Here is a 27,995-nt window from a genome sequence, read left to right as displayed (position 1 = left end):
AGGGAAACCATTTCAGGTTGGAGTGAAGACCTCCAGCAAGGAAAAATGCCCAAGCTCGCCCCCTTCCCTGATTGGTCTTGGGTACAAGCCCTATTTTGCATGGGACAGAACCAGTCAGGCTGCAGGCTCTCCTTAGGACAGGCAACAAAAAACACTAAAAGGAAACCCTAAAATGAGCAGGACCACTCCTACAGGATTGGTCTGCTCTAAGAGTGGACTGTGTGCCTGCTTGAGCTGTCTTGGTCTGTTGTTTCAATTCTTTGCTACAAGGAGACAAAAAGGGAGGGAAAAGAACTGACCCAACATAACTATCAAAACTTATGATTAAAATAAAATGTGATGGTAACTTAAAATATGCACAGGGGTTCAGAGATTTTCAAAAGTATATTGGGGGTACATCAGCAAAACCTCTGAAGACTACTACACTGGACAATATATACCAACCCTGGGAAAAACTTAGATCCCAAGAGAATTTGCATTTCCTTGGCTTTACAGAAGATGGAGGGGGAGGGGGGCCTTGCCCCAGGATTCCTCAAAACTCTTTCTTTCCCTCTCTTTGAGTGCCTATGAGATGCTTTGAACATGATATTTAAAACATAAGAGCTCAATGGTATAAATATTAATCACATTTAAAGTATTTAAAAACTGACGTTCAGAAAATTTGTTCAAGATTACATAGCTAATTACTTAAAGAATCAAGATGAGAAGAAAGAATAGTTTTTTTACTCTTTAGTATTACAGAGATTTCAAATGCACACTATTTCAGATTTTTTGATCAGTTGCCCTTACACGTTCTCCAACAGCACCATCCCGTCCTGGAGTACCATCATTACCAGCTGGACCCTATAAAGAATCATATTTGAAAAATGAATTAACTGAGTAATAAAAAAAATTCACATTTCAATTGCCAGAAAAATTACAGCATATTTTCCACCTCTATTCCACATTACGAATTAGCATTTATGGAAACTTCAGTAGAAGAAAGTTTCTGCCATATTTCTATTATTCTGATTTGCTTGTAAAATTATTAACACATTTTTACACTTTTGGTGCCAATTTTAAATAGTTTTATTTAAGATACTATTTTCCACTTACAGTACAGTGCTTCTAAAGTGCAATGTTATTTCATTTCCCTGTGTTCATATTCCTTAGTCAAGAATTAAGGATGCCCAGACTTCACTTTCACATTTCACTTTCATGCATTGGAGAAGGAAATGGCAACCCACTCCAGTGTTCTTGCCTGGAGAATCCCAGGGACGGGGGAGCCTAGTGGACTGCTGTCTATGGGGTCGCACAGAGTCAGACACGACTGAAGCGACTTAGCAGCAGCAGCAGCAGTTATTTACCGTAGCAGTTCAACTTTAAAACTGTCCTGGAATTGCTATAAATTTGGGCTCATCAATGTTTGTTGTGAAACATACTAAATCTATACTCATTGGCTTAATCAATCTCTTCAATGGTGGACCCAGAGGAGCTGCAACCAGACAAAAGAGCTCCATCACCAGAGAAGCCCCCAGACATTTCTTTTACTGTGCCTCCTATACTTAGTCTAAACTCGTCTTTTTTTATTTTTATTTTAAAAAATCAAAGTATTCAAAATAGATAGGCAACAATTATATTCCTTGTGTTTTGTTTTCTTTACATTACCAGTGAATGGTTTCCCTCACTTTTACTTACCCAAATAATATCCTTAAAGTTTTAAAATGAAATATCTATGTTTAGACATTAAATTACATTTTAAAATATATAGTCTTTCTTTCCTATTTTATTTTGATTTTTTTTTCACAGAACTATATTTTTACCATTTGAACAAAAATTGTTCTGAAAGGCATTGTTTCTTTTAAGAAAATGTGACACTAAATGTTTGGCAATTTACTCATTAAAGCACTGAACAGAGGATATTTCAACCTGTAACTTTTCAAATCAAGCTGATTCCTCTCAAAAGAGCCTAAGGGAATTGGATATCCAAAATGTTATATATATAGGGATATTTAAGTAAAATGATCTCTACTTACTTGGCCCTCTTCACAAGCTTTAACAATTATATTAATCCTATCACCATAAAACTTGGCAATTTTGACAAATATGCCATTACAGAATGAAGTAATAACAAGAGAAAAGATAAACAGTTGTGACCTTTCACCTTCAAAACAATTTGGCAACAACCTAAACCAACTAAAATACTTGGCTCCTGACGAGATGAAGGCCAGTGCAAGACACCAATCTTATTACCTTTTCCTTATGTCATCATTTAGTCAACTATCTAGGGAAGAAAAACACATCAAAAAACAGCACTAGAAAATGTCCTTCAGGTCAAATGTACAATTTCTAGTTTCTAAATTAATTTCTAAATTTCAAAAATGTCCCCATAACACCCAGATAAGGAGAGGAGGATGATCTTCACTGGAGTACTCACCTCCGGTCCTGGTTCCCCGACAGGGCCATTCGAGCCCGGGGGCCCAACAGGTCCAGGTGGACCTTTATCTCCTGGGGCACCAGTTGGTCCTACTTTTCCTGGTGTGCCCTGAAATAAAGTATAAATATGTCAGCCACTTCTGAAGAAGCTTGAGGGGACGGTTCACATAAAGGCTAAGTTTAAATGGCACCCAGTGTCTCCCTCTGGAGTAATAACTGTCAGTTATCACGCAACACCAGTACTACTGCGGTACCTTCCCAGAGATGCGCCCGCTTCTTATCACACCCATCCTGATGTATCGATGGGACTATCCTTTGCACCAATTCAGGTACATTTTGGGTTTTACTCTGAAGTACTATTTTCAGATCTGGATGCCCATCTTGAATCTGTGTCACTAAAATATGCTCATCCTTACTCTTCTGCTTAGTCTCCTCACTTTATTTCTGTTTCCTGACAGTTTGATCTCACTATTGGGAGACCAAATATTCCAAGTTCCTTGGCTCACTCCTGATAACAGTAAGACTGCTCTACACTCCCTCTCTACTGGTTTCATCTCTTCACCCACATGTCCCCAGTTCCAATACCCCAACAGTAAATCTATCTGCACATTCCATATAAAAACATCATTTTTTTTCTCTCAAGCATGTAAACTTTCAGCAGTAAAATTTAATCTCTTCAAAGCTAACAGTGAGTTAAACTTTTATCCATACTTCAGGGAATATGAAATTCTTAGCACCCTCCAGGGAACAGGAGATTGCTTTCAGAATCCTTCTTTATAGTTCACCCCACTTTCACCTCCAGTATTACTTTAGCTCAACTATTTCTTCCCTTTGATGGTTTATGAAAACTTAGTCTCTGAACTGTGAAATATGGATTTTTCCATTAGGCATGTTTATTTAAAAAGAGGTTACCTACTCACCAGGAGATTATCCCCCTTCTCTAGCTCCACGGATATTTTTAATCTTTGAAGAAAGATTTCGAGTCACCAAAAATCCATATCCTTATTTGTCTAAGTTTCTAGTCCCAGGGTTAAATAAATATATTTTTCAAATGTACTTAAGAATTTGACATTTAAAGTCAAAAGGTTTATAAGATACTCTGTATTAGTGCCTTTAAAAGATTTTAAATTTATTAAGAAAAATAAAGATACATTCTCCCTTCACAAATGATATTGCACATAATCAGATGAAGTATTGACCAGTGCAGCTACTTACTGCTGGGCCTGGAAGGCCGGGCATCCCTCTCTCCCCACGCTGCCCCGGCATGCCGACGATTCCTCTTTGCCCAGTAGTTCCAGCTGGACCAGGGGGACCATCTGGACCCTAATGTTGAATACAAACTATAATAAGAAATTCTCCAGGGAAAACTATACGCAAACACTTTATAATAGATGACAGCTTTATAGTTTATTAAGTATGAGTATTATTATTACTCATAGTAATATATTGTCAGTAGTATTAAGTTAGTATTAAGATTCTGTTCTACAAAATCATACTATATATGAGTAGTCAAAATGAGTAATCCACGCTGAGCCTCCAACATTATTTAAAAGTGAGAACTGTTTGGAATTAAACCAATTAAACCATTATTAAAGCTGAGAATTAGTTGAAAAGAACTTGAAGATAATGTGAATATTGACAGAATAAAAGAGGTAAATATTCAGGCAGTTTTCCTTCTTTTAAACTCACAAGAAAAATTTTTAAACAAAGGAAAGAAGTTGGGCTCTATCTAAACATATTAATGTTGAAGCATTAATATATTCAGTAAATTGCTTTAAAATTTTTTCTTAATTCAGTACAGATATTTAACAAACAATTGTTTTCTTGTTTAGTTTTTGAGTACCACATCCATTACTGTTATATTTTTATACCTGTACATATACTTTTTCCTAGAGTAGAGAACTGTAAATTAAAAAACTATAGGGCACAATGTACTCAAAGGATTATAAAAGTGCTCGGGATAATGTATAAACAGTTTTTTTGTGGCAGTAGTTATTAGAAGTTTCTAGTTAGAGGTAGTTTAGAGCCAAGATGCCAAACTTACAGGTTGTCCATCTTCTCCTGGGTCCCCTTTGTCTCCTGGGCCACCAGGAGGGCCAGCTGGTCCTCGATCTCCTACTCGTCCATGAGACCCGGGGTCCCCACGAAGACCTGGAGGTCCTTCCTTCCCGGGCTCCCCTAAGGGCCCCGCAGGTCCTGGAGCTCCCTAGTATAACATGGAAAGAGACCCAGAGGGCAAAGTAGAAGCCATGTTAGAATACCTAATATGGGGATCTCTGCTTTAGAAGCAGAACCCCATGCTTCACAGGTCCATTTTTCCTGTTAATCACTCAGTGGATTTAAACAAAACATAAAATACACAGCTGTAGGTTCATTTCATTATCTGCAGACAACTACCTCTGAGTCATTATGAAAAGTGTACTGACAATATTATAAATCAACTAAACTTCAACTAAGAACGAAAAGTGGTTTGAAATTGTAAAAAAAAAAATGTGTTTGAAATTAACTTGAATTTTCAAACTCCATAAGGCTCTTCACCAACAATGAATATGCATTTTTAGTCTGACTTGATCTTTTAATGAAAAAATAATTTTTATTACAGATAATCTCAGAGATTCTTCCTAACTGAAAGGAATGATCATTACCACACAATACTGTGAGTGTTCAGTACCCAAATGAAGTAATAGTCAAATATTGGAGCTTAAAAGGATTTGCAAAAAAGCTCCTCCAAGAAACATTCAATGATTAAAGATGATTTACTTGACAACATACCAGCATGAATTACTGGGACAAGAACTGTCAACATGGGATAACAAATCATTAAGTGATTAAATAAAAGAACAAATAAAAACTCAAATATATGTGTGCATATCATTATAATATGTACATGTGTGTGTGTGTATTTATGTGTTGTGTGTAATTATTCCACTATCAGTGATTTCAATTATTGAATTGACTTACAGCAGGACCTGGAGGTCCAACTCTGCCAGCAGAACCAGGAAATCCTGTAGCACCCTAGAAATATAATATCATATAAGCAATTTTAAAATAAAAATTAGTTATATATACTTTATAGGGCTTACTTATTTTATAGGGATACCTAGGACTTTATATCCCTTTTCTTGTTGTGAGCAATAAATTTTTTTCTTGTATCCTGCTTTTGTTGATGGATCTGGCTTAACTGGCAGGAAGGATGCTATTTTTCCCTTGCCACTTTCCATTTATCTTGAACATATAGAAGTATTGAAGATGAGCACTAGGATCACATTAGAATGTCTTATAACAGAATTACATGAAGTGGGTTCACATTATTCATTCCCTCTTCCATAGGTAATCTATTATTTAGGTTCTATATGAGGCAACCGGATCTCCAAAGTCATAAAACTAATTTTAATGCAGATTGTCATCCAAGTTAAGCACTTTTTTTTCCACTGCAATATATACAACTAAAAATTGGTTGTTATGGCTTCAAAGGAACTTTAAGATGGCTATAAAGTACTAGATATCTGTCACTAGTTATGCATAATTCCCAGAGCTTCAAACCAACTTACAGGTGGACCCTGAGTTCCTCGACCACCTTTCAGTCCGGGAACACCATTAGGACCCTAATAGAAAGAAACAAACAAAAGGGTGCGGCAGTAAAGAAAGATGGTCTAAACACAAGGTCTAAACAGTGGGCACTGGGCTCAAGTTCTATCTTATTTTACTTTAAACTTACATGAGGCCCTGGGGATCCTGCCAGCCCTTGTGGTCCGGGAGAGCCGGCGTCTCCCTTCTGCCCAGGCTCTCCAGGTTCACCTTTCACTCCAGGCTGCCCATCCGGCCCCTACATCAAAGAATAAATAAGGAAATGGTTGCAACACTTAAACACAAATTTTTCATAATAATTATCATTTATCCATATATTATAAAATGGTGATTTGTAATCAGTATAAACGCTTAAAAGAAAAAAAAAAAACACCACAATGTGATCTTCAAAGACAGTCTGAAAAAGTAAGTTACGTCACCACATGTTTTGTGCCAGTCCATGAAAAAAAAATGTATTGAAAATGAGACTATTGCCTAGAATACTATGTTTTCCAGAATCTTGAATATACCTTCAAAACAAATGACAGTGATAATTAATTAAATTCATTGCTGTAGCAAGAAGAACGAACATTTGTAAATTCAAGACATTTAAAAATCATACCTGGGGGCCCGCAAAACCCACAGCTCCAGTTGGGCCATTTTCACCACGTGAACCCTAGAAGACAAACATTACCGTGGCTTTCACACATGGTTCTAAACAGGAACAGTATTTTAAAATACAATTTTATAAATCTGCAGTGTCTTGAAATGCACATATAGAGAAATTAGACATGTTGCTTGAGGAAGACTCCTAAGGGCGGTATAGAGATGAGAGTCATAGAAAAAAATTTCCAAGGCCCAAAGTCTCAAAGAAGCTTCTGATTATTTAGTAAATGAGCTGCTTATATAGACTTAATAGACTGTATAGAAACAATACACTAATTTCTTTTTTAAGTGTAATAAGAAAAGTAAAAGGTGAAAACCAGGAAGTTAAGGCATGGTTTCATATAAATATCAAGACAAAATGATGGCTTGTTTTACTGCTCAATCTCATACTAAAGAACATCAAAATTCTGTCACTTACGGGATTGCCACGGGAGCCAGGCGGGCCGACTAAACCTCGAGGGCCGGGTTCTCCCTGAAAAGCAGATTTTAGATGCTTATTGTCCAAAGCAATGGCAAAACACAGTAAAACTGTAGGACATGGTGCCCTATGTGTTGGGTGGATGGGAGGAGAACTCTGAGATGATCTAGCCCAGCTATCATACTTTATGGAAGAGAAGACATTATGAAAAAGAGCCAGCATTCAGATCTCGGAATTTTGAGTCCACAAGATAACAACTTTTGACATTACCTTTTCTCCAGTAGGGCCTGAAGGACCTGGAGGGCCCAAGGGACCCGGAAGACCCTGTCAATGAACATAACATAGGCATATTGAGGAAGAGAATGCGCAGAAATCTCCACGTTTAAACAAACAAACCAAGAAGGTACTATTTTGTTACAGATGACTGCTTTTGTAAAACATCACCTGTAATAAATGATACAACCTGTATATTCTCAATATTTTTATATCTAGTCTAAAACAATTCCCAGTGGATTTTCTCCACAAAACATTTCAATCTGTTTCATCCAACTCACTTATCTATGTACATAACACTGTCTTCAAACATTAGTCTGAAACCAATGCTATCCTTCAACAAGGTTTCTGTGTTTCTTAGCTTGTTTAATTTTACTAATCTCTACTTGAAATTTGACAATAGATTTAAGAGACTTTTCTTATTTTGTATAGCATACTTTATTCTTAAACTATACAAGTGAAATATCATTCCTTTATTTTTTAGAAAAGTGAAATTGTGCTAAAGCCCTCAGTTTTCCACATTCTTCTGTGATGATAATGGAACCACCTCACTGCACTGAAGGTGAGGGTGTTCTTTGGCTCAGAGTATAGCAGAGCAACACGTGGGGTTTTCTTGACACACAAGCACAGTTTTTAAACTGCTGCACAGCATTGGAGCCCTTCCTAAAACAGGTTTTCTCTCTGATATTTGTGTATTGCTTTTTCACAAGAAACTCAGATATTCCTTTGCCATTTAATTTATGTATGCATTACAGAAGAAACTTAGGGAATAAAATGACTTTTTAATTTTATATTGTATTTTAAGACAAGAACATGAGAAAACTGTGATCTTAAATTCTCTAGATCTATAATGAAACAATATTCTGTCATTCACCTAATACACTTCCTTAAAAGATTTGTTTGAATATAAAGGTGACTACACTAAAATTTTTTCCCCTTTATATGAGATAAATTCTCTGCTTTTTGCCTAGAACAACATATTTCCCTCACTAAAAATTAAGCAGTCATTGCTTAAGTCTTGATCTTATTGCACTGCAGTTTCAAAGTATTCAATAGTTCAAAGGAGCAATAGATGGATATTTCTCCTTAAAATAAACTGACAGCACATCATTCCTTCAAACAGCTCTTCATTATTTACTGTGCACTCCAGACCAACTGTGATATGAAGCACAAACAATAAACCAGATTCATTTAGACCACTTTTGAAATATTGAATTGAATGTTAGATTTAATTAAAAGGCAAAGATACTTTGATTTCATAGTTTGCTAAATTGTTTCACCTTTAACTAGCTTTCCAGAAAAAGAAAAAAGCAATCATTATAATAAGGTTAAAACTTCCCTATAATATACTTTTATTATCAAAGGTTAATATAATCAGTGTATTAATGGTGACTCAATGGGCAGAATCAAAATATTAACAGCAGTGCAGTGTCATCTCTTTGTTTAATAGCACAACTGCTTTTTCAGGGTACAGCATGACAACTACCAGCAAACTAAGTCGTACTGAATCAGAAACTATTTAGCAAATATCAGGAAGTGTTTTCAGAAAATGTTGACTATCTGAGTGATTAACTATCTGCTCTTACCTGAGAGAAACATTCATGTCTGAAAACATATTTTCATTCTGATCGTTTTATTATCCTTAGAATTGCAAATACATTCTAGTTTTGAGGACACAAAGCTTGTTAAACATCAATTTCTGGAAGGGTATTAAGCAATCCTTCTTTACATTTCACTTGTTCAGTCTCATTAATGATGATTCATCATGCAGTAATTTTCTCACCCCTGACATCTAGCATATTGAGAAACATTTATCACATCTTTGGTTACTCCGTAAAACTCTACTTGCCTATACTGGAAGGAAGTCTAAGATGACTCACTAGATTAGCATTTTAATAAAAAGAAACATTGCATATGGAATAAATATGATAGAGAAGGAAAAAGAGGGCCCCGCTGCTTAAAGCATCAATTTCATATGCACAGTAAAAATGTATCTTATTTCATTCTCTCAATAATGACTTTACTTTTTTGGCTTGTTCTAATTCAAGGTAAGCAAATGAATATCCACAGGCAATCAATGTCAAATCTCAGATTTCATCATTCTCCCAAATCCTGACCACGATGGGAACATGAGGCTTATTCTAGAAAGTTCAGGCAGACTCATACAGTAATGATGACGTTGATTCCTAGCCCTGCCACTGAAAGGAATGATTTCACTTACTCTTGCTCCATCATTTCCAGCTGTACCTTCAGCACCTTTTTCTCCTATGCCACCCTGTGAAAACACACAAAACGCCATTTATTCACTTAATTGTCTTTTGCCTGCACTGGCATGGAAGCTTCATGAGAGCAGGGGCTCATCTCTAATGTTCACAACCGCATCCCCTTGGGCCTTGCACAATGTTGGGACTGTGCATTTTCTCAGTACACGTATACTGAAAGAATGAACGACTTGCAACTTAGGATGGCAGAAGTAAGTCTGCCCAGAAAATATTATCAGCAGAAAATCTAAATGGATGAATAAAATAAATAAACTTACTCTGTCACCCTTGGGGCCAGGAGTTCCTGCAATTCCCCTTTCTCCTGGCATACCTTGAAGGCCTGGTGGGCCTGTATCTCCAGGGGTTCCAGGTGGTCCTGGACTGCCCTAAAATGAACCAACAGTAAGTAAGCTCATCTATATATTAAGGTTTAGCCACATGGACTCCCTGTTTTGGTAGACCCAAAAGAGTAGAATCTTGGCAATTACATATGGTTCAACCTCATGTTTATATTTTTCATTTGGGAAACCTGTCTCTGAGGTCATTGTTTTTCTTTAAATACTACTTTTCTGTTTTGGTTGTTGCTTTGTTTTCAGATTTTTTTCTTTGGGAAAATTGGGCACTGATTCAAACAAATATGATAGAGTTGCCCTTTTGTTTTCTTTTATTGGCAACATCATAAGGATTCTAATAAGAAAAAGAAGACATTATATTTAGAGAGTACATTCATTCTCTCTCTAAAGAACCCATGAAATGAAGCTGGTTTTCAGGCTTATTCAGTAATGAAATTGAAGCAGATCTTACACAATCTCTGGCCCTTGAAGGTGCTAAGGTATCTAACGTCTGATCACAAAAATTTCTACTCTGGTAGTTTGCACTGAAAACGGCCACATTATCTTCTATCAACTTTACAATGGCACCCAAAAGGAAATGGTGCTGATTTTTGCCTTATAATGCATGTACTTTCAGATTTCAAAAATGACATACTTTTATATATTTAGTGAGCAGAATTACAGAAACAGAGACAAGGGAAATGGAGCATATGATTAGGAACATCTCCTAATAAATTATGCAATTTTCCATTTATTGCCTCTACTTATAAATAAAAGTCCTTAGGAAAATATATAAATAAATTTTAGAAACGGTTTTGTATATGAGGAAATATCACTGCCTCGTGTAGTAGATCATAAATCCCATCAAGGAAGAGACTCCTTTATACCTGACTCTTTCACGTCAAAGGAAAGTCAAGCAGGTGCTCTTTAAATATTTGTTAAAGAAATTACTTTGGAAAAACAAGAAAAATAAATTCTAGTACCATCATATGTTCATTGACCAGTAAATTAGATATCAGCACAATATTGTAAAGCAAATATTTTACAATAAAATATTTTTAACAATTAAAAAAATGAATGAATAAAAAATACTGAGTTCACTCCCACACTTACTTTTGGACCATCAGGACCATGTCCTCCAGCCATTCCTTTCTCACCAGGAAGTCCAGTTATTCCTGGTTCTCCTCTTTCCCCTGGATTTCCTCGTTCTCCCTACACAACACAGAAATGTCAAGCAGTCTCAGCGCTTGATCTGAAAATGGATTTAAATATGTTTCCAGAAATCTGAAAAGTGATTTCTGGGAAAAAATTTAGAAATGAGCAACGATTAAGATTCAGTTTTCTAATTTAGTGATAAGAAATGAACATGAAGTAAGCATATGCTGGCTTCACAGCACAGACTGTTTCTCATCAGACCGATTTTCATCAAGTAAAAGAACTGCAATGATTAAAATACAGCCAAGTTTAAGATGAAAGATGGTTTTATAAACTGAAGCCAGTGGAAACACAGTTAATCAAAAAAAAAAAAAAAAAGAAGAAGAAGAAAATACTTACTCTAGGTCCTAATGGGCCAACTGCCCCAGGATCTCCAGGAACCCCCTGTAAAACACATTTTTTAAAATGAAAAACTTTAACTAAATTTTAGATATTTATTAGAAAGTTTTCCAGACCATATACCTTAATATACCATATACCATATTTTCTTCTAATACGTTATTGGACATCTGACTAAATTCATAATACTGAATAAAGAAAAATGTGTACACTTTTATAAATGAGGGGATATCATATATATTATATGGAAATACCCACATGATCTTTTTTTGGCAATGAGCACTGGCAAAATATTATCTCACAAAGATAGTGCATTACTTAGTGACAATTAAAGCTCAAGAACTTTAATTTCCTAAAGGAATGTGAAGAACTTTTAGCAGAGGAAAGTGAAATTAAAACTAATGAAGTACTGATCTTTTAAATAGAACCAACTTAATTCAATTTACTAAATATTTCTTGAACACAGAATATAGACAACACACTTTACTAGAAATTGTAAGTTCAAATTAATGCAGTCATGACTATGTTAAAAGTCTTAACTAAAAGCTCTTAACTAAAAGGAAATTTGTCACTTAAAATTACAAGTACAATTTTGTATTATACTAATGATACAAATGTTATTTGTATTTAATACAAATAATAACTGTATCAAGTAGGCCTCCAGTTTTATCCCTTTAAATGTACTGTCTTCATTGTGGCATGATCTTCCTAAAGCCCAAATCTCATAGTATCTCTCTCTAATTAAAAGCCCTCCCTTAGCTTCCCATTACTCTAGTAAAAGAACAAATTAGACTCAAAACATTCCCTGTCATCTTCTAACCTCATCTTCACCCTCCTCAAGTTGTATACCATATTTCTGACTTACCAAAAATTTTCAGCGCCTAAATTTGATAAGCAAGCCTTTGCATTTGCTGTTCCCATTTCCTAGAATATTTTCTTACCTTCCTTCCTCCCGACTTACCATCATTCATCCTTCAGATTACATAAGAGATAATACTTTGTTGGGGAAACTTTTTCTAAATCTCAATGTCTGAACTAATTCATCTGCATCCTCTAGATTTATACATACACTGTGCCTCCATTACCACTGCACTTAAAACACGCTATTGTCATAACTGTCTTTCTATGCTCTCTGTCGCCTATTAAAATAAAAATTAGGGCAAGGTCCAATTCATCTTATTCAATTGGTTAAGGCCAAAGTTTAGTACAGCTTAGCACAGAGTGCTCAGCAAATATTTGTTTAAAAGTTAAATGAATGAATAAATCACTCCAAGAAAAATAAATTACATAAACTCATATGTTGGTAAAATGATATAAATAAAATGGTAATTTTCTGTTCATAACTGTTTATGAAGTCTCCAGTAAAACCCTATAGTTCCAATAAGACATGTTTAGTGATTAATAACACAATCCTATAAACACTAAATATCATATTGGCTGTGTGATTTTGGAAAAATTACTTAATATCTATGTGCCTCATTTTCCTCATCTATAAAATGAGCTACCCCACATCCAAAGTCAGGGGCGGTGGCAGAGAGGAGCTACCCCATGTCCAAAGTAAGGAGCAGTGGCTGCGCATTGCTGGAGCAGCCGTGAAGACATATCCCACGTCCAAGGTAAGAGAAACACAAGTAAGAGGGTAGGCGCTGAGAGAGGGCATCAGAGGGCAGACAGACTGAAACCACAGCCACAACCAGCCAATCTGATCACACAGACCACTGCTGTCTAACTCTGAAACTAAGCCATGCCATCTGGGGCCATCCAAGACAGAGGGGTCACGGTGGAGAGGTCTGATAGAACTGGAAAAGGGAATGGCAAACCACTTCAGTATTCCTGCCTTGACAACCCCATGAAGAGTATGAAAAGGCGAAAAGATAGGACACTGAAAGATGAACTCCCCAGGTCGGTAGGTGCCCAATATGCTACTGGAGATCAGTGGAGAAATAACTCCAGAAAGAATGAAGGGACGGATCCAAAGCAAAAACAATACCCAGTTGTGGAAGTAACTGGTGATAGAAGCAAGGTCTGATGCTGCAAAGAGCAATATTGCATAGGAACCTGGAATGTTAGGTCCATGAATCAAGGCAAATTGGAAGTGGTTAAACAGGAGATGGCAAGAGTGAACATCGACATTCTAGGAATTAGCAAACTAAGATGGACTGGAATGGCTGAATTTAACTCAGATGACCATTATATCTACTACTGTGGGCACAAATCCCTTAGAAGAAATGGAGTAGCCATCACAGTCAACAAAAGAGTCCGAAATGCAGTACCTGGATGCAATCTCAAAAACAACAGAATGATCTCTGTTCGTTTCCAAGGCAAACCATTCAATATCACAGTAATCCAAGTCTATGCCCCAAGAGTAACGCTTCTATAAAGACCTACAAGACCTTCTAGAACTAACACCCAAAAAAGATGTCCTTTTCATTATAGAGGACTAGAATGCAAAAGTAGGAAGTCAAGAAACACCTGGAGTAGCAGGCAAATTTGGCCTTGGAGTACAGAAGGAAGCAGGGCAAAGGCTAATAGAGTTTTGCTAAGAGAACGCACTGGTCATAGCAAACACCTGCTTTCAACAACAAAAGAGATGGCTCTACACATGGACATCACCAGATGGTCAACACTGAAATCAGATTGATTATATTCTTTGCAGCCAAAGATGGAGAAGCTCTATACAGTCAGCAAAAACAAGACCAGGAGCTGACTGTGGCTCAGATCATGAACTCATTATTGCCAAATTCAGACATAAATTGAAAACGTAGGAAAAACCACTAGACCATTCAGGTATGACCTAAATCAAATCCCTTATGATTATACAGTGGAAGTGAGAAATAGATTTAACAGACTAAATCTGATAGAGTGCCTGATGAACTATGGACAGAGGTTCATGACATTGTACAGGAGACAGGGCTCAAGACCATCCCCATGGAAAAGAAATGCAAAAAATCAAAATGGTTGTCTGAGGAGGCCTTACAAATAGCTGTGAAAAGAAGAGAAGCAAAAACCAAAGGAAAAAAGTAAAAATATATCCATTTGAGTGCAAAGTTCCAAAGAATAGCAAGGAGAGATAAGAAAGCCTTCCTCAGCGATCAATGCATAGAAATAGAGGAAAACAATAGAATGAGAATGACTAGAGACCTCTTCAAGAAAACTAGAGATACCAAGGGAACATTTCATGCAAAGATGGGCTCAATAAAGGACAGAAATGGTATGGACCTAACAGAAGCAGAAGATAGTAAGAAGAGGTAGCAAGAATACACAGAAGAACTGTACAAAAAAAGATCTTCATGACCCAGATAATCAAGATGGTGTGATCACTCACCTAGAGCCAGACATCCTGGAATGTGAAGTCAAGTGGGCCTTAGAAAGCATCACTACGAACGAAGCTAGTGGAGGTGATGGAATTCCAGTTGAGCTATTCCAAATCATAAAACATGATACCGTGAAAGTGCTGCACTCAATATGCCAGCAAATTTGGAAAACTCAGCAGTGGCCACAGGACTGGAAAAGGTCAGTTTTCATTCTAAGCCCAAAGAAAGGCAATGCCAAAGAATGCTCAAACTACCGCACAATTGCACTCAAGGCAATGGCACCCCACTCCAGTACTCTTGCTTGGAAAATCCCATGGATGGAGGAGCCTGGTAGGCTCTAGTCCATGGGGTCGCTAAGAGTCGGGAACAACTGAGTGACTTCACTTTCACTTTTCACTTTCATGCATTGGAGAAGGAAATGGCAACCCACTCCAGTGTTTTTGCCTGGAGAATCCCAGGGACAGGGGAGCCTGGTGGGCTGCCGTCTATGGGGTCACGCAGAGTCGGACACGACTGAAGCGACTTGGCAGTAGCAGCACATGCTAGTAAAGTAAAGCTCAAAATTCTCCAAGCCAGGCTTCAGCAATACGTGATCCGTGATCTTCCAGATGGTCAAGCTGGTTTTAGAAAAGACAGAGGAACCAGAGATCAAATTGCCAACATCCATTGGATCATCAAAAAGGCAAGAGTTCCAGAGACACATCTATTTCTGCTTTATTGACTATGCCAAAGCCTTTGACTGTGTGGATCACAATAAACTGTGGAAAATTCTGAAAGAGATGGGAATACCAGACCACCTGACCTGCCTCTTGAGAAACTTGTCAGGAAGCAACAGTTAGAACTGGACATAGAACAACAGACTGGTTCCAAATAGGAAAAGGAGTACGTCAAGGCTGTATATTGTCACCCTGCTTAATTAACTTAATTAATGCAGAGTACATCATGAGAAATGCTGGGTTGGAGGAAGCACAAGATGGAATCAAGATCGCCGGGAGAAATATCAATCACCTCAGATATGTAGATGATACCACCCTTATGGCAGAAAGTGAAGAACTAAAGAGCCTCTTGATGAAAGTGAAAGAGGAGAGTGAAAAAGTTGGCTTAAAGTTCAACATTCAGAAAACTAAGATCATAGCATCCAGTCCCATCACTTCATGGGGAATAGATGGGGAAACAGTGGAAACAGTGGCTGACTTTTTGGGGGCTCCAAAATCACTGCAGGTGGTGATTGCAACCATGAAATTAAAAGATGCTTGCTCCTTGGAAGGAAAGTTATGACCAAATGTAGACAGCATATTAAAAAGCAGAGACATTACTTTGCCAACAAAGGTCTATCTAGTCAAGGCTATTGCTTTTCCAGTAGTGATGTACAAATGTGAGAGTTGGAGTATAAATAAAGCTGAGTGCAGAAGAATTGATGCTTTTGAACTGTGGTGTTGGAGAAGACTCTTGAGAGTCCCTTGGACTACAAGGAGATCCAACCAGTCCATCCTAAAGGAGATCAGTCCTGGGTGTTCATTGGAAGGACTGATGTTGAAGCTGAAAGTCCAATACTTTGGACACCTGATGTGAAGAGCTGACTCATTTGAAAAGACCCTAATGTTGGGAAGGATTGAGGGCAGGAAGAGAAGGGGATAACAGAGGATGAAATGGTTGAATGGCATCACAGACTCAATGGACATGAGTTTGGGTAAACTCCAGGAGTTGGTGACGGACAGGGAGGCCTGGCGTCCTGCTGTTCATGGAGTCACAAGAGTCGGAGACGGCTAAGTGACCGAACTGAAAATGGGCATTATAATAGTACCTAGTACATAAGAGTTATTTTGAGGATTAAAACAGATAATTAATTTCAACCAAAGCAGAACAAAGCCTGACAAATAGTAAGTGATATTATGTCAGAAATTTTTAGTATTACTACTCTTATTATTAAAAAACTTACCTGATCACCTGGCTTTCCACCTTCCCCAGGAGGCCCTGGAGGACCAGGAAGCCCCTAAAGTAAAAGTAAGAATATAAACCTGTGTCTCCATGGAAATTAATAGGCCACCAGTGTTAACACTTCACCCTTTACAATGTATGGAGCTCCCTTACTATTTTCAAGCAAATGATACTGTTTAAACAAAAGTTGAGCAAAACAAAACTAGAAACCTATACCCTCTAATACAACACAGCAGCTAATCCTTTTGTGGGTGTAGATTTACATTTGCACACCACTTAGCAAAATGATAATGTAGCAATAGGTTCTTTATGTTTGTAAAGTATTTAATGGCTCTCAGAACAACATTTTAGGCTGATAGAATAAATATGGAAAGTTAGCCTGAAAATTTTTCCCCAAATGATGATCACCCAATGCTATTAAATATTCTACCAACATATTTAGATAAATCATGAAAATTTGTTCAACAATAAATTATGGCTGAGCCCCTTCACCTAAAAACTGTCGCAGCATTGTTAATCTGCTATACCTCAATACAACATAAAAAGTTTAAAAGAAAAATTTTAGACACCAACACATTAAATAAGCCTTAATACAGTTAAATAAATCCTACTGAGATATCAAAAGCATTTTATAATTTTTAATTTGTTAAAAGGTTTGGGTTTTGGTCAGTTTTTCAGGGGAAGTTTATTCCTGTTCTTTGAACAAAAATGTTTGATTTCATCTAAATGTCTATCCTATTTACTAAAAGAGGAGTTGCTTCTTTGAAAATTATAGAATTTCACATCATTCAACTATATCCTTTTCATTAAAAAAGCATTTTATTAGGGGAAGAAGAAAGGGAAGACGGAGTCAGTGCATACCTGAAAGCCAGTGGGGCCTGGAGGACCCTGTTCTCCTCTCTCCCCGGCTAGACCCTGAGTCACAAAGGAAAGAAAACCATGAACACCAGGAACCAGATCTACTCACTTACCCCCTGCGTGAATGACCCAAGTATTCATATTTCTTTGCATTTCTTCCAATCACAAGTTTTTCACTTTAGCCAGATCATAAACTAGTCCTAAAAATCACCTAATGGTATTGTTTGAAGTCCTTGATGGTGAGAAAATACCTCGTAAAGCCAGCAAATAAACGGATAGAGTGTTCATTTTTTTATCCAAACATAAGTGTCTGGAGTCAACTGTAAAGTTTGTGGGAAAACTGACTATTGGGTACAGACAAATACATTACTTTTATATATCCAGTCTAATGTTTCCATTGTAGTTTCTCAGTGTCATAAGAAATACTAATCAAACTTTCGAATTTAAAGTGCTATTTAAATTGCCCCAGTTCAAAACAAATAAACATGCCAAATATTTCTTATACACACAACTTTAAACTCCTAGGATAAGAATAAACCTCAAGAGATATTATTCCTTTGAGGACTAATAAGTAGGAAACAATAAATTTATATAAGTTTATATTATATTATATAATTATAAGTTATATAATTATAACTTCTATCATAATTCATAATTATATATAACATAATGTATTATTATTCATAATTATCTTCCAGCTTAAATAAATTTCTATAAGGTATAATATTAGAAAAACAGGCATAATTGAAGTTACATATTTTAAATAAAATACAGTATAAAATATTTGTCAGATACTATTTTCCTAGTTGCTATATTTTTCAACTGTGACAACATAGAGATGATGAGGTAGCTTTTGCCATTAGCATTCATAGAAGCTTAAAATAATAAGGCATGAGATTCCTGTTTATTTCAGCTATCAAAAGATATAACTGAAATTCTTTCACCTTGCACTTTCTTATTTGCTTCCCCTTGAAACTTATCCATATGTAAGGTCAAGTCTTACAGACAAGACAATCATTGAAAAATGTAATGTGAATATATTCTCAATAAAACTTACCGGGGGCCCCACAGGACCAGAAGGACCAACTTCGCCATCTTTTCCAGGAGCTCCCTAGCATCACAGAGAGATAATATATGAGGTGAGGCCATGAGAATCTGGATAATTCCATTTATTTTTTTCTTTAACAGAAAATGGATAGTTACCCTCTGCCCAGGAACACCAGCATTTCCTGCTTCTCCAGGTTTTCCAGGATCACCCTAGAGAATCAATACAAACTAACTTAAGTTTCAATCAGTTTGCTGATTGACAGTTGTTATGGCAAGTGAGGATTATGATGAGATGGCACATTATACACAGTACTTACACTGCTACCTTTGGGGCCTGGAAGACCCATACTCCCAGGCTGCCCTCTGATTCCTATGGAGCCTGGAGGACCCGGCCGGCCGTCTTCTCCTGGAGCACCCTACAGAGTTGACAGGAGCAATGCAAGTTTCACATCAGTTCTCTATACACGTCACATCGCCCAAATTTCGTTTTCACACACTATAAAAGATATATAAGCTTTAAATTATGCTACATTTTTATGTTAGCGAATCAGAATAGTTGAGTATTAAAAAAAACTGCTGAGATATTTTAATATTTAGAACAGAGACTTAATTCTTATTCTATATACAAGTTTCATCTTTATATCTCTTTACACGCTCATATTAATAGGGGAAATCTTTCTCTTCTTTCATTTACTCTTATGTGTGGTAATTAAAACTCAGGACTTGTGTTTCACATATACAACACAAAGGAAGGGCCCAGAATATATGAGTTATCAAACTTTATACCTATTTATCTCTTAAAGGTATAAGATTGGGAGGATATCAAGAAATGAGATTGTTACTAACAGACAAATTCTACCAATATTCATAAATACATCATTTCAACTTTTCCATTTATGTCAGAGAAGCAATCCCAATCTCCGACATTTATTTCAATGTGTGATCAATTTTTGGTCAATTTGAAAATGATCAGAGCCTTAGGATTTGCTTCCAGGAGGGGAGGGTGTATTTCAGACATGATCAGCACCCACATTATCAAAAACATTGTTATTGTTCAGCTGATAGGTCGTGTCTGACTCTTTGCAACCCCATAGACTGCAGTGCACCAGACTTCCCCATCCTTCCCTATCTCCCAAAGTTTGCTCAACATACATTAACCTTAACTAAGGCTCTTACCATTTAAGCTGCATGTCCATTGAGAAATATTAATGGTGGTGGACTTTTGTTTAAATCACTTACCAAAGGTCCAAGTTTTCCTTCAGGACCCTGGACACCAGGATTTCCTGTCAGACCCTAAAAATTAAAAGCAACTGTCAGTTTGCTGCTGACCTACCACTGAAGTAAAGTTTCTAAAGAGTAAAAATAGCACTGCATTTAAAAGATCCAGTCCTGTTTTGCAGTGCCCACTCTTGGGAGCCTTAGGCTCCTCTAGACAAACTCTGAGCTCCGTCATGGACTTCACCCAAACTGGCTTCAGAGGATTCAGGATAGACAGCACAAGGTTATAGGAGACTTTCATTCCTACCTCTAACACAGGTTTCAAGAAAAAGAACTTAAATTGAGCCAAATGTTATCTTTCCAAGCAACTTTTGTATAATTTTTTCTCTTTAAGGGGCATTGTTGACAACTGAATATAAGTATTTACATACTGTTCAAATGAATTTTCAAATGACATTTTGTTAAAATGAAATTTACCAGGAACACTCTCTGATAAAAGTTAAATTGTTGTTTATCAGTGAATAAAGGAAAATTATAAAATTGATAAATTGGATTTTTTTAAATCAAGTGGTAGAGTTACTAATACATACCCCTTTGAATAAAGGAGATTAGAAGTTACTAGTTTTTTCCATACATGATAAAAATAACAAACAATTCATAAGGAATAAAGCCAAATCCATAAAAAAAAAAAAAAAGTCCCAAGTTGTGAAATCAAGTTACTAAAAAATAAAACCTTAAAAAAAAAAAAAATGGATTCTCAGGAGCATATCCCTTGGGTTGATGTAGCAAAAAATTGCTGTGTTCTTACCCGAGCACCTGGAAGCCCAGGTTCACCTGGACGTCCTGGATCCCCCTGACCTCCTTTAGGTCCTGAAGAGCCAACAGGACCCCTCTCTCCTTGAGCGCCCTGTTCCAAAGCAAAGTAGAACACGTCAGGAAAAAAAGGAATACAGGCAAACAAAGGCAACTGTACGTAAAACCTTTATTTTATAAATCAAACCACTAGTATAAAGGAATTGGTCAAAGTGGGTACGAAGACCTCTTTGTAAACCATGTCACTTCACATTTTATTCACATTTGGATTCCTTGGAATAAAGGTTTTCCAACATTATTTAATGAGAGTTGTGTTTAAAGCCTCACTCCAATAACTTAGATTTAGAAACCCCAGAATTTTAAAAGAGTCTAAATTTCTAAAGAAAGGAAACAAACTATATCAGCTAAAGGAAAGATTTACGGTCTGTTCTTCTCAGGAACTTCCCTGAAAAGTTTGAAAAGCAAACTCCAGTATACCTCCAACTATCATCCTTCTCCCTGGAGGCCTCTATAATGAAGAAATTGCACAAGAGGGATCTGGCATTAGGTCTAATATCTGTGTTCAACTCTTTTCTAGATCTGGAACCCACGTGAGCCAAAGCTAGATAACCCCTCCAGACAATGGCATCTTTTGCAACAGCACCCACAAGAGTGTCAGCCTTGACAGGATAAACTTACCTTTGGTCCAGGTAAACCATCAGAGCCTGGAAAGCCACGATTGCCAGGAGCACCCTGCAGGTGACCAAAGTGTGATTCTCAATTGTGGGTGTTTATGTAACATCCGATGAATGGGTAATTTTTACTCTTAGTATTATAAGATTTTAGGAGCTATGATCAAGCCTACACAGCAATAGATATGTCTAAGAAAAAGTAACCTGACTAAACAGAAAGAAACTTTAAATTTTGAAATATATATATATATATATATGTACTGAGCCAAAATTATTCAAATCAAGAAACATTCTAATGCTTCACTGTAAAATCAAACTTTGAGAAAAACTGATCCCTAGATACAGAGACAAGAGACAAGAAATGGTACCATGTTTGATAATCACAATGTCAGTGATTGCAGGCATTAGTATTGTCTTGGATATGAAACTGTTTACATTCTCTGAAGCTCTACACAAAAGTAAGGTGATATTGTTAATCTCCCTTGCAGACTGGTTTCATTATAGTCCAGTCACAACAATTTTTTATGATCGTTAAAGTCACTCAACCTTTTCAGGCTTCCTGGATTTGCATTTGTTGCTTGCTCTGCTGAAAATGTTCTTTCTTTCAAGTTTCTTGCTGGCTCATCCTTATCTTATAGATCTTATCTAGATGCCAACTTTTCAAAGAATCTCATTTCCTAAACACCTAATTTAGTGACACATGACTGTCATACGGTTACTCTCTACCACATCACCCTGTTATTCTCTAAATGTAAAATGTGTGATTACACTGAGGAAATCAGAGTTGAAAGAGACACGTGTATCCCAGCATTCATTGCAACACTGTTTACAATAGCCAGGACATGGAAGCAACCTAGATGTCCATTGGCAGACAAGTGGATCACAAAGCTGTGGTACATACACACAATGGAGTATTACTCAGCCATTAAAAAGAACACATTTGAATCAGTTCTAATGAGGTGGATGAAACTAGAGCCTATTATACAGAGTGAAGTAAGTCAGAAAGAAAAACACCAATATAGTATACTAACGCATATATATGGAATTTAGAAAGATGGTAACAATGACCCTATATGTGAGACAGCAAAATGAATACAGATATAAAGAACAGACTTTTGGACTCTGTGGGAGAAGGCGAGGGTGGGATGATTTGAGAGAATAGCATTGAAACATGTATATTAACATATATGAAACAGATCACCAGTCCAAGTTCAATGCATGAGACAGGGTGCTCGGGGCCGGTGCACTGGGACAATCCAGAGGGGTGGGATGCAGAGGGAGGTGGGAGGGGGGTTTGGGACTGGGGACACATGTACACCCATGGCTGATTCATGTCAATCTATGACAAAAACCACCACAATATTATAATTAGCCTCCAATGAAAATAAATAATCTAAAAAAATTAAATGTGGGATTATATTTTTATTTATATGTTGACTTATTTAGTGCTTACCTCCCCATTAAACTATGGTTTACTAGCCCTTCATGGAGGCTGGGACCATAGCACTGTTCACTGATGCGTCCCAAGCACCGTGTATCAAAATTGGCATGGAGCAGTTGTTCAATCAATATTATTGAATGAATGACTATACACTGATTAGACAGCTGGCTCCCTTAATTCACAGGCAGCCATACTGAACTGTGTAATATACCTGCTAGCATTGCTCTTAACTGCCCTACTTTCCCTCAATTTCCCAAAAGTTCCTCGAGTAGTCTCCCCACAACTATAAGAATTTATTTTGTCATTCAAATTTTACCCTTTCTCCCACTGGGCCCGGAGGACCAACTGTGCCCGGATCACCTCGGGGGCCTCGTTTGCCTTCTTCACCAGGTGGGCCGATTGGACCCTGGACACCATGTGGCCCCTATTGAAAACAGAAGGACAGGTAACAGATACAGCCATTTAGCAATCGAGTCACAGTCAAAGGAATCCAGTTAGTCACAAACTTTAAACTATATTAAGTGAACTGTTTCCATCAAAAAGTATAATTCTCTTTATCATCCTTTTAAATATTTGAGTATTTTGGGCTTACACTTTGGGATCACATTCATGTTCCCCTTATCATTGAAAAGAAAGAAAACCTTACCGGTTCCCCTTTTGGTCCAGCTTCTCCTTTGAAACCTGGGACTCCTGGATCACCCTAAAATAGGAACATAGAAAACTATAAGAACCAGGATATTTATCCAGCCCAACTTGCTTTAATTGTTGCAGTGAATGGGCTTTGACAATTTCTGCAGCAGAGTCTGTGCTGAATCCATAATACAGTAATTTTTTTAAATGTACACAAATCTTATAGAATGTGAGTAAAATGTTATAAAATCCAGTATAGTTAGGTAGCAATTTGTATATTTTACAGTGATCTTCAAGAGACTTACCCTTAAAGTCTTATTTTTAATCATGCATAGTAGGATGATTAGAATAATTCAATGCTTCTTCCAATTTGATAATAAAAATTAGAACTAACAATGACAACTTCAATAGGTATATCTATTTAGGGTCTATTTTAGGAAATAGATTTTGTTCATCCAAAACCAAAGTAATTTTATACATATGTAGTATTTATTAAGATTTGGCAACTTCAAATAGGGTATTTTATGTTTAGAGTATTCTAGGGTTTGGGGGCATGTATAGGATTTTGGTCTTTATATACCAAGTATACTTTAATTTGTGGGAACCAGATTGCTAAATTGAGAACATGATAAAATCAAATGTAAAATATCAGCAACATTTATGTTTTTATAAATTTGTCATCAGTATTTGAAAAGGACTTATCAGTGTAGCCAAATTACTTACAATAGGATCCAAAATATTTGTTTTAACTAGTACTAGCAAAAGTTTTAATTTTTTTATATCAAGCTAAAAGATACATAATCACAACTTCTCAGTATGTATTTCTTAAGAACTAACCATACTACTTTACCAATAGATGAATACACAAATATAAAATATACAAATTTCTACAAAATATGGATATTCATTCCATATAAACCATATGTGGGAGGCACTCTTCAAGAACAAGCCTCAAGATATAGCTGTTGAACACATGTTAGCCACACCGTTATTTTAAGTCCCCATGAAACTTCCATATTTCCCCATATTGGCTTGCAAAATATTCTCATAATATTTATCATTCAACTATTTATAAAATTTTATGAGGTGGATCATAAAGTTATGACCCTACTATTTTAAATAAAAGAACACTAAAATTGAACAAAAGGCAGTAATTTTCCACTTTGAATTTAAACACATGAATTGTACATTAACATTTGGCTTCCACTTTACAAAAATTTCTATCTTCATTTGCCTCACTCAGATAAGTTAGACTATCTATGTTTCACTGTATTTCATAATCTATTATTGATACTGATATTTCTCTGGTGATATTAGATGTATTATACAGGGTGATAATTCTTTGAAGGACATTACCGGTTGGCCTCGAATTCCGGGAGGTCCAGTGCTACCCTGAGGTCCTGGAGATCCAGGGGGTCCTGCTAAGCCAGGAGGACCAGAAGTACCCGGAGAGCCCTATTGGAATGCAAGAGTAACAAGCAGAGATCTCAGCACAAGTCTATGGTCACTGTCCGAAGTTCACTGTGTCCCTGCGAACTTCCCGTGGCTTAAATGAAGTTAGTCACTCACCGTTGGGCCTTTGGCACCAGGCGTACCATCAGTTCCTACTGCACCCTAAAGGACACAGGAAAAGTTCACAAGATAGTAAGCCATATGTTGGGAGTATTCAGATGTCCACCCACCTTCCAAAAGGAAGCAGAAAATTTTAACCAAAACAAAAAAAGGATAAAGAAATCAACTATTGTATCATAAAAGTCACTTTTATGACTAATTCTCTTTTCCATAAAATAGACAAAATTTGCAGAGTTGACAAGGGAATTGTTTTTTTTTTTTTTTTCTCATGAGTTCTAACACTCAATCAGAATTGAAATAGAGTATATTAAGACAGATTGCCTTTGTTCTGATGTTATAGAGCATGTCCAACTTGGAGTGACAAGGGACTTACAGGAAGACCTTGGGAGCCAACAGGACCAGGGGGCCCGGTTTCCCCTCTTTGCCCTTGAGGACCTTCAGGGCCTCGTGCCCCAGTGGGACCTGCTTCTCCCTAAAGGCGTACAAGAGGGAAATGTTAATTTTAGAAAAACCTAAATGCGATGTGGTTCAAAGCTGACTGCTTATTTGGAGTTTTACATTTTACACCTAATCATTTAAAGGTCAAGTGCACAAAGCAGGTTCTTCAAGGGTGGGCATATTTTCCCCACCCTCGGGATGCGCTGATACCTACAGCATGTTAGAGCAGAGGACCTGCGCAAGGTCACCTGATAACCTTGAAACACCCCAGTTTCCAACCCCAGATAGGAGTCCAGACAGTAAAAATACAGGATGCCTGGTTAAGTTTTAATTCAGATAAAACACAATGGGTCTCAGGGTCACTCTGTCCCACACAATGTCTGGAAAACACTTATACTAAAAATTTATTCTTTGCTTATTTGAAATTCGAATTTGCCTGGGTTTCTGCATTTTATCCAAGATACTAAATACCTAATGTAGGTCAAATCCTAGAGGAACCTGGACCTGGAATTTTAGGACTAAAAATTCTAAGCTTAGGGGGGCTCATTGGTATCAATAAAACATAGAAAATTGAATCCCATTACCCTTCACTGAAATACAAAGAACTAGGTGTGAAAGTTTATTTTTCATGCAGAGAGCCAGAGACCCTGGAAGGACATTATGGTTATAGCAGAACTGGACCGAAAAGAGACGGGGGGTGGGGGTTTTTGTGCTGGCGATGGGGAGTGGAAAACAATTTCTGAGAGAAACAGTTTCTCAAGGTGTTTAACTTTATTAAGCGGTTCTCAGTCGCCAACAGACAGTACTAGAAAAACCCAGGAGGAGAGGGAAGTGTCCAGAGTGAACCCTGATATAAACTACGACGGCGAGTGAAGTCTGAATCAGAAGCCACAGTAGGTGCAGAAACCACTTCCTGCCAAGTCAGGGTCCTGGGCTTTGTGGGTATTCTTTCTTGAATTCTCTATCCAGAGCTCAGTTTGGGGGTGGAGAATCTCACAGTGACAGAGAGAAAGGGAAGGGATTTTGCATACTTTGATTGAGGTACACAGGGAGGCTGGGTGCTCCAAGGTCAAGAGTCAGGAGCAGAGTCAGGAGCAGAAGCCTTGGGACTTCAGGGAGCAGATACAGAGAGGAAGAGAGAGGGTCCTCCTCGGCTGAGCTCACAGTGAGTTCTCAGTCACAGGAGGGACTGTTTCCTGAACTGTCAGAGGGCACCATTTTAAAATAAAACAGCCACATCCCTGGCACAGAGTTTACAGTCAACATTAGAGAGAGCCAGAAAAATAATTTGCCTTGATGACTCCCACATTTCAAACAGCACTTGAAATGTCAACCATAGACTGTTTGCTTGCTTGTTTCGAAGTTCAAATCCAGTTTGAGTGACCCCACTAACAAGAAGCACGAGCCTATCCTGAGGGCATCGTCTGCCTCAGGAGCTATGCTGTGTGTGCTAAGCCCAGTCATGTCCAACTCTTTGTGACCCCATGGGCTGTAGCCCACCAGGCTCCTCGGATTCTCCAAACAAGAATACTGGAGTGGACTGCCATTTCCTTCTCCACAGGATCTTCCTGACCCAGGAATCAAACCCCCGGCTCCTGTGGCTCCTGCATGGCAGGCGGTTTTACCGCTGAGCCAGTATTGTGTTTTGCAAAATTTGAAAGTAGTTTTCTGAGTTTATTCACTAATTTAGCGTATATAATCTTAATAACCTCTTACTGCAATCCTTGAATTTATCATCCAAAGTACTTGGGAGAAAGAACAAACTGTGACTCACCACAAATGTAAATCATCCCAGCAGAATATCTTAATCCATTCCCATGGGGAGAGACAAATAGCCTCCCTGCCCACTCCTTTAATGATTGTATAAGTTGAGGGTACAAGGGCAGGGGGGGAGGCAGATGTGAAGGACAATATTGCATGAGAGAACAGCCTTTTGACAACCCCTGATTTATTTTAACCTCCTATTGTTTAGAGTATTATGCTATTTATTACTGCCAGACACAGTATTCAAGAACACAGTTACAATTTGAATTGAAGTTTTTCCTTGCAGCTGTTAAATTGTCTGGCTTTAGAGTCCTAGTGCCATCAGATTCTTTGATATTACAATTGTATGATTATAGGTAATTCTTTTTAAATTACTTATATAATAATATCATTTTTTTTCATTTTGTATTTTTTCCCTACCATAATGGACATTGAGAGCACTTCAGGCACTTTACTTAGTTAACAGCAACTTCCATACTCCTCAATGAATTAAATGACATTCTTTGGGGACTCATGTGCTTAAGAAGTAATTCATGTCATCAAGAGCTACATATATTAACATCTTACCTTCATTCCAGGATTTCCTGGAAAACCAGCAGAGCCAGGTATCCCAAGAGGACCCTATTAAAGAAACCAGCAAAGTGATGAGGCATGTATTTTAATCAATATTTTATCAACATGTAATCTTTTATCCTTTGAACATTCTGTACTTTGATATACAGGAATAATCTGCTTGGTATTTTAAAATCACAAGGATAATATTATAATTGTATTATAAGAACCTTGCAATTTGACATGAGACATT

The 27,995-nt window shown here is 37.2% G+C and overlaps 1 protein-coding gene across 1 annotated transcript in view; it reads right to left on the bottom strand.

The window, feature by feature from the left end:
• The window catches only part of COL5A2 (collagen type V alpha 2 chain), a 158,015-nt gene that overhangs the window by 16,166 nt on the left and 113,854 nt on the right, over nt 1-27,995 (bottom strand). Inside the window, exons 18-45 of the mRNA XM_061433186.1 lie at nt 27,758-27,811; nt 25,362-25,460; nt 24,986-25,030; nt 24,773-24,871; nt 23,433-23,486; nt 23,103-23,210; nt 21,353-21,406; nt 20,670-20,768; nt 19,883-19,936; nt 18,961-19,059; nt 18,800-18,853; nt 18,654-18,707; nt 17,600-17,653; nt 16,740-16,793; nt 11,487-11,531; nt 11,046-11,144; nt 9,879-9,986; nt 9,561-9,614; nt 7,337-7,390; nt 7,067-7,120; nt 6,605-6,658; nt 6,134-6,241; nt 5,967-6,020; nt 5,377-5,430; nt 4,460-4,621; nt 3,631-3,738; nt 2,417-2,524; nt 790-843 (exon numbers count right to left, since the gene is read on the bottom strand). Of these exons, the coding sequence (XP_061289170.1) occupies nt 790-843; nt 2,417-2,524; nt 3,631-3,738; nt 4,460-4,621; nt 5,377-5,430; nt 5,967-6,020; nt 6,134-6,241; nt 6,605-6,658; nt 7,067-7,120; nt 7,337-7,390; nt 9,561-9,614; nt 9,879-9,986; nt 11,046-11,144; nt 11,487-11,531; nt 16,740-16,793; nt 17,600-17,653; nt 18,654-18,707; nt 18,800-18,853; nt 18,961-19,059; nt 19,883-19,936; nt 20,670-20,768; nt 21,353-21,406; nt 23,103-23,210; nt 23,433-23,486; nt 24,773-24,871; nt 24,986-25,030; nt 25,362-25,460; nt 27,758-27,811 (2,097 nt within the window). The remainder of the gene's footprint in view (nt 1-789; nt 844-2,416; nt 2,525-3,630; nt 3,739-4,459; nt 4,622-5,376; nt 5,431-5,966; nt 6,021-6,133; nt 6,242-6,604; nt 6,659-7,066; nt 7,121-7,336; nt 7,391-9,560; nt 9,615-9,878; nt 9,987-11,045; nt 11,145-11,486; nt 11,532-16,739; nt 16,794-17,599; nt 17,654-18,653; nt 18,708-18,799; nt 18,854-18,960; nt 19,060-19,882; nt 19,937-20,669; nt 20,769-21,352; nt 21,407-23,102; nt 23,211-23,432; nt 23,487-24,772; nt 24,872-24,985; nt 25,031-25,361; nt 25,461-27,757; nt 27,812-27,995) is intronic.

The sequence above is a fragment of the Bos javanicus genome, chromosome 2 (genome assembly GCF_032452875.1).
Source record: "Bos javanicus breed banteng chromosome 2, ARS-OSU_banteng_1.0, whole genome shotgun sequence".
In the NCBI taxonomy this organism is placed as follows: domain Eukaryota; kingdom Metazoa; phylum Chordata; class Mammalia; order Artiodactyla; family Bovidae; genus Bos; species Bos javanicus.
This window is presented reverse-complemented; position numbering and strand designations above follow the sequence as displayed.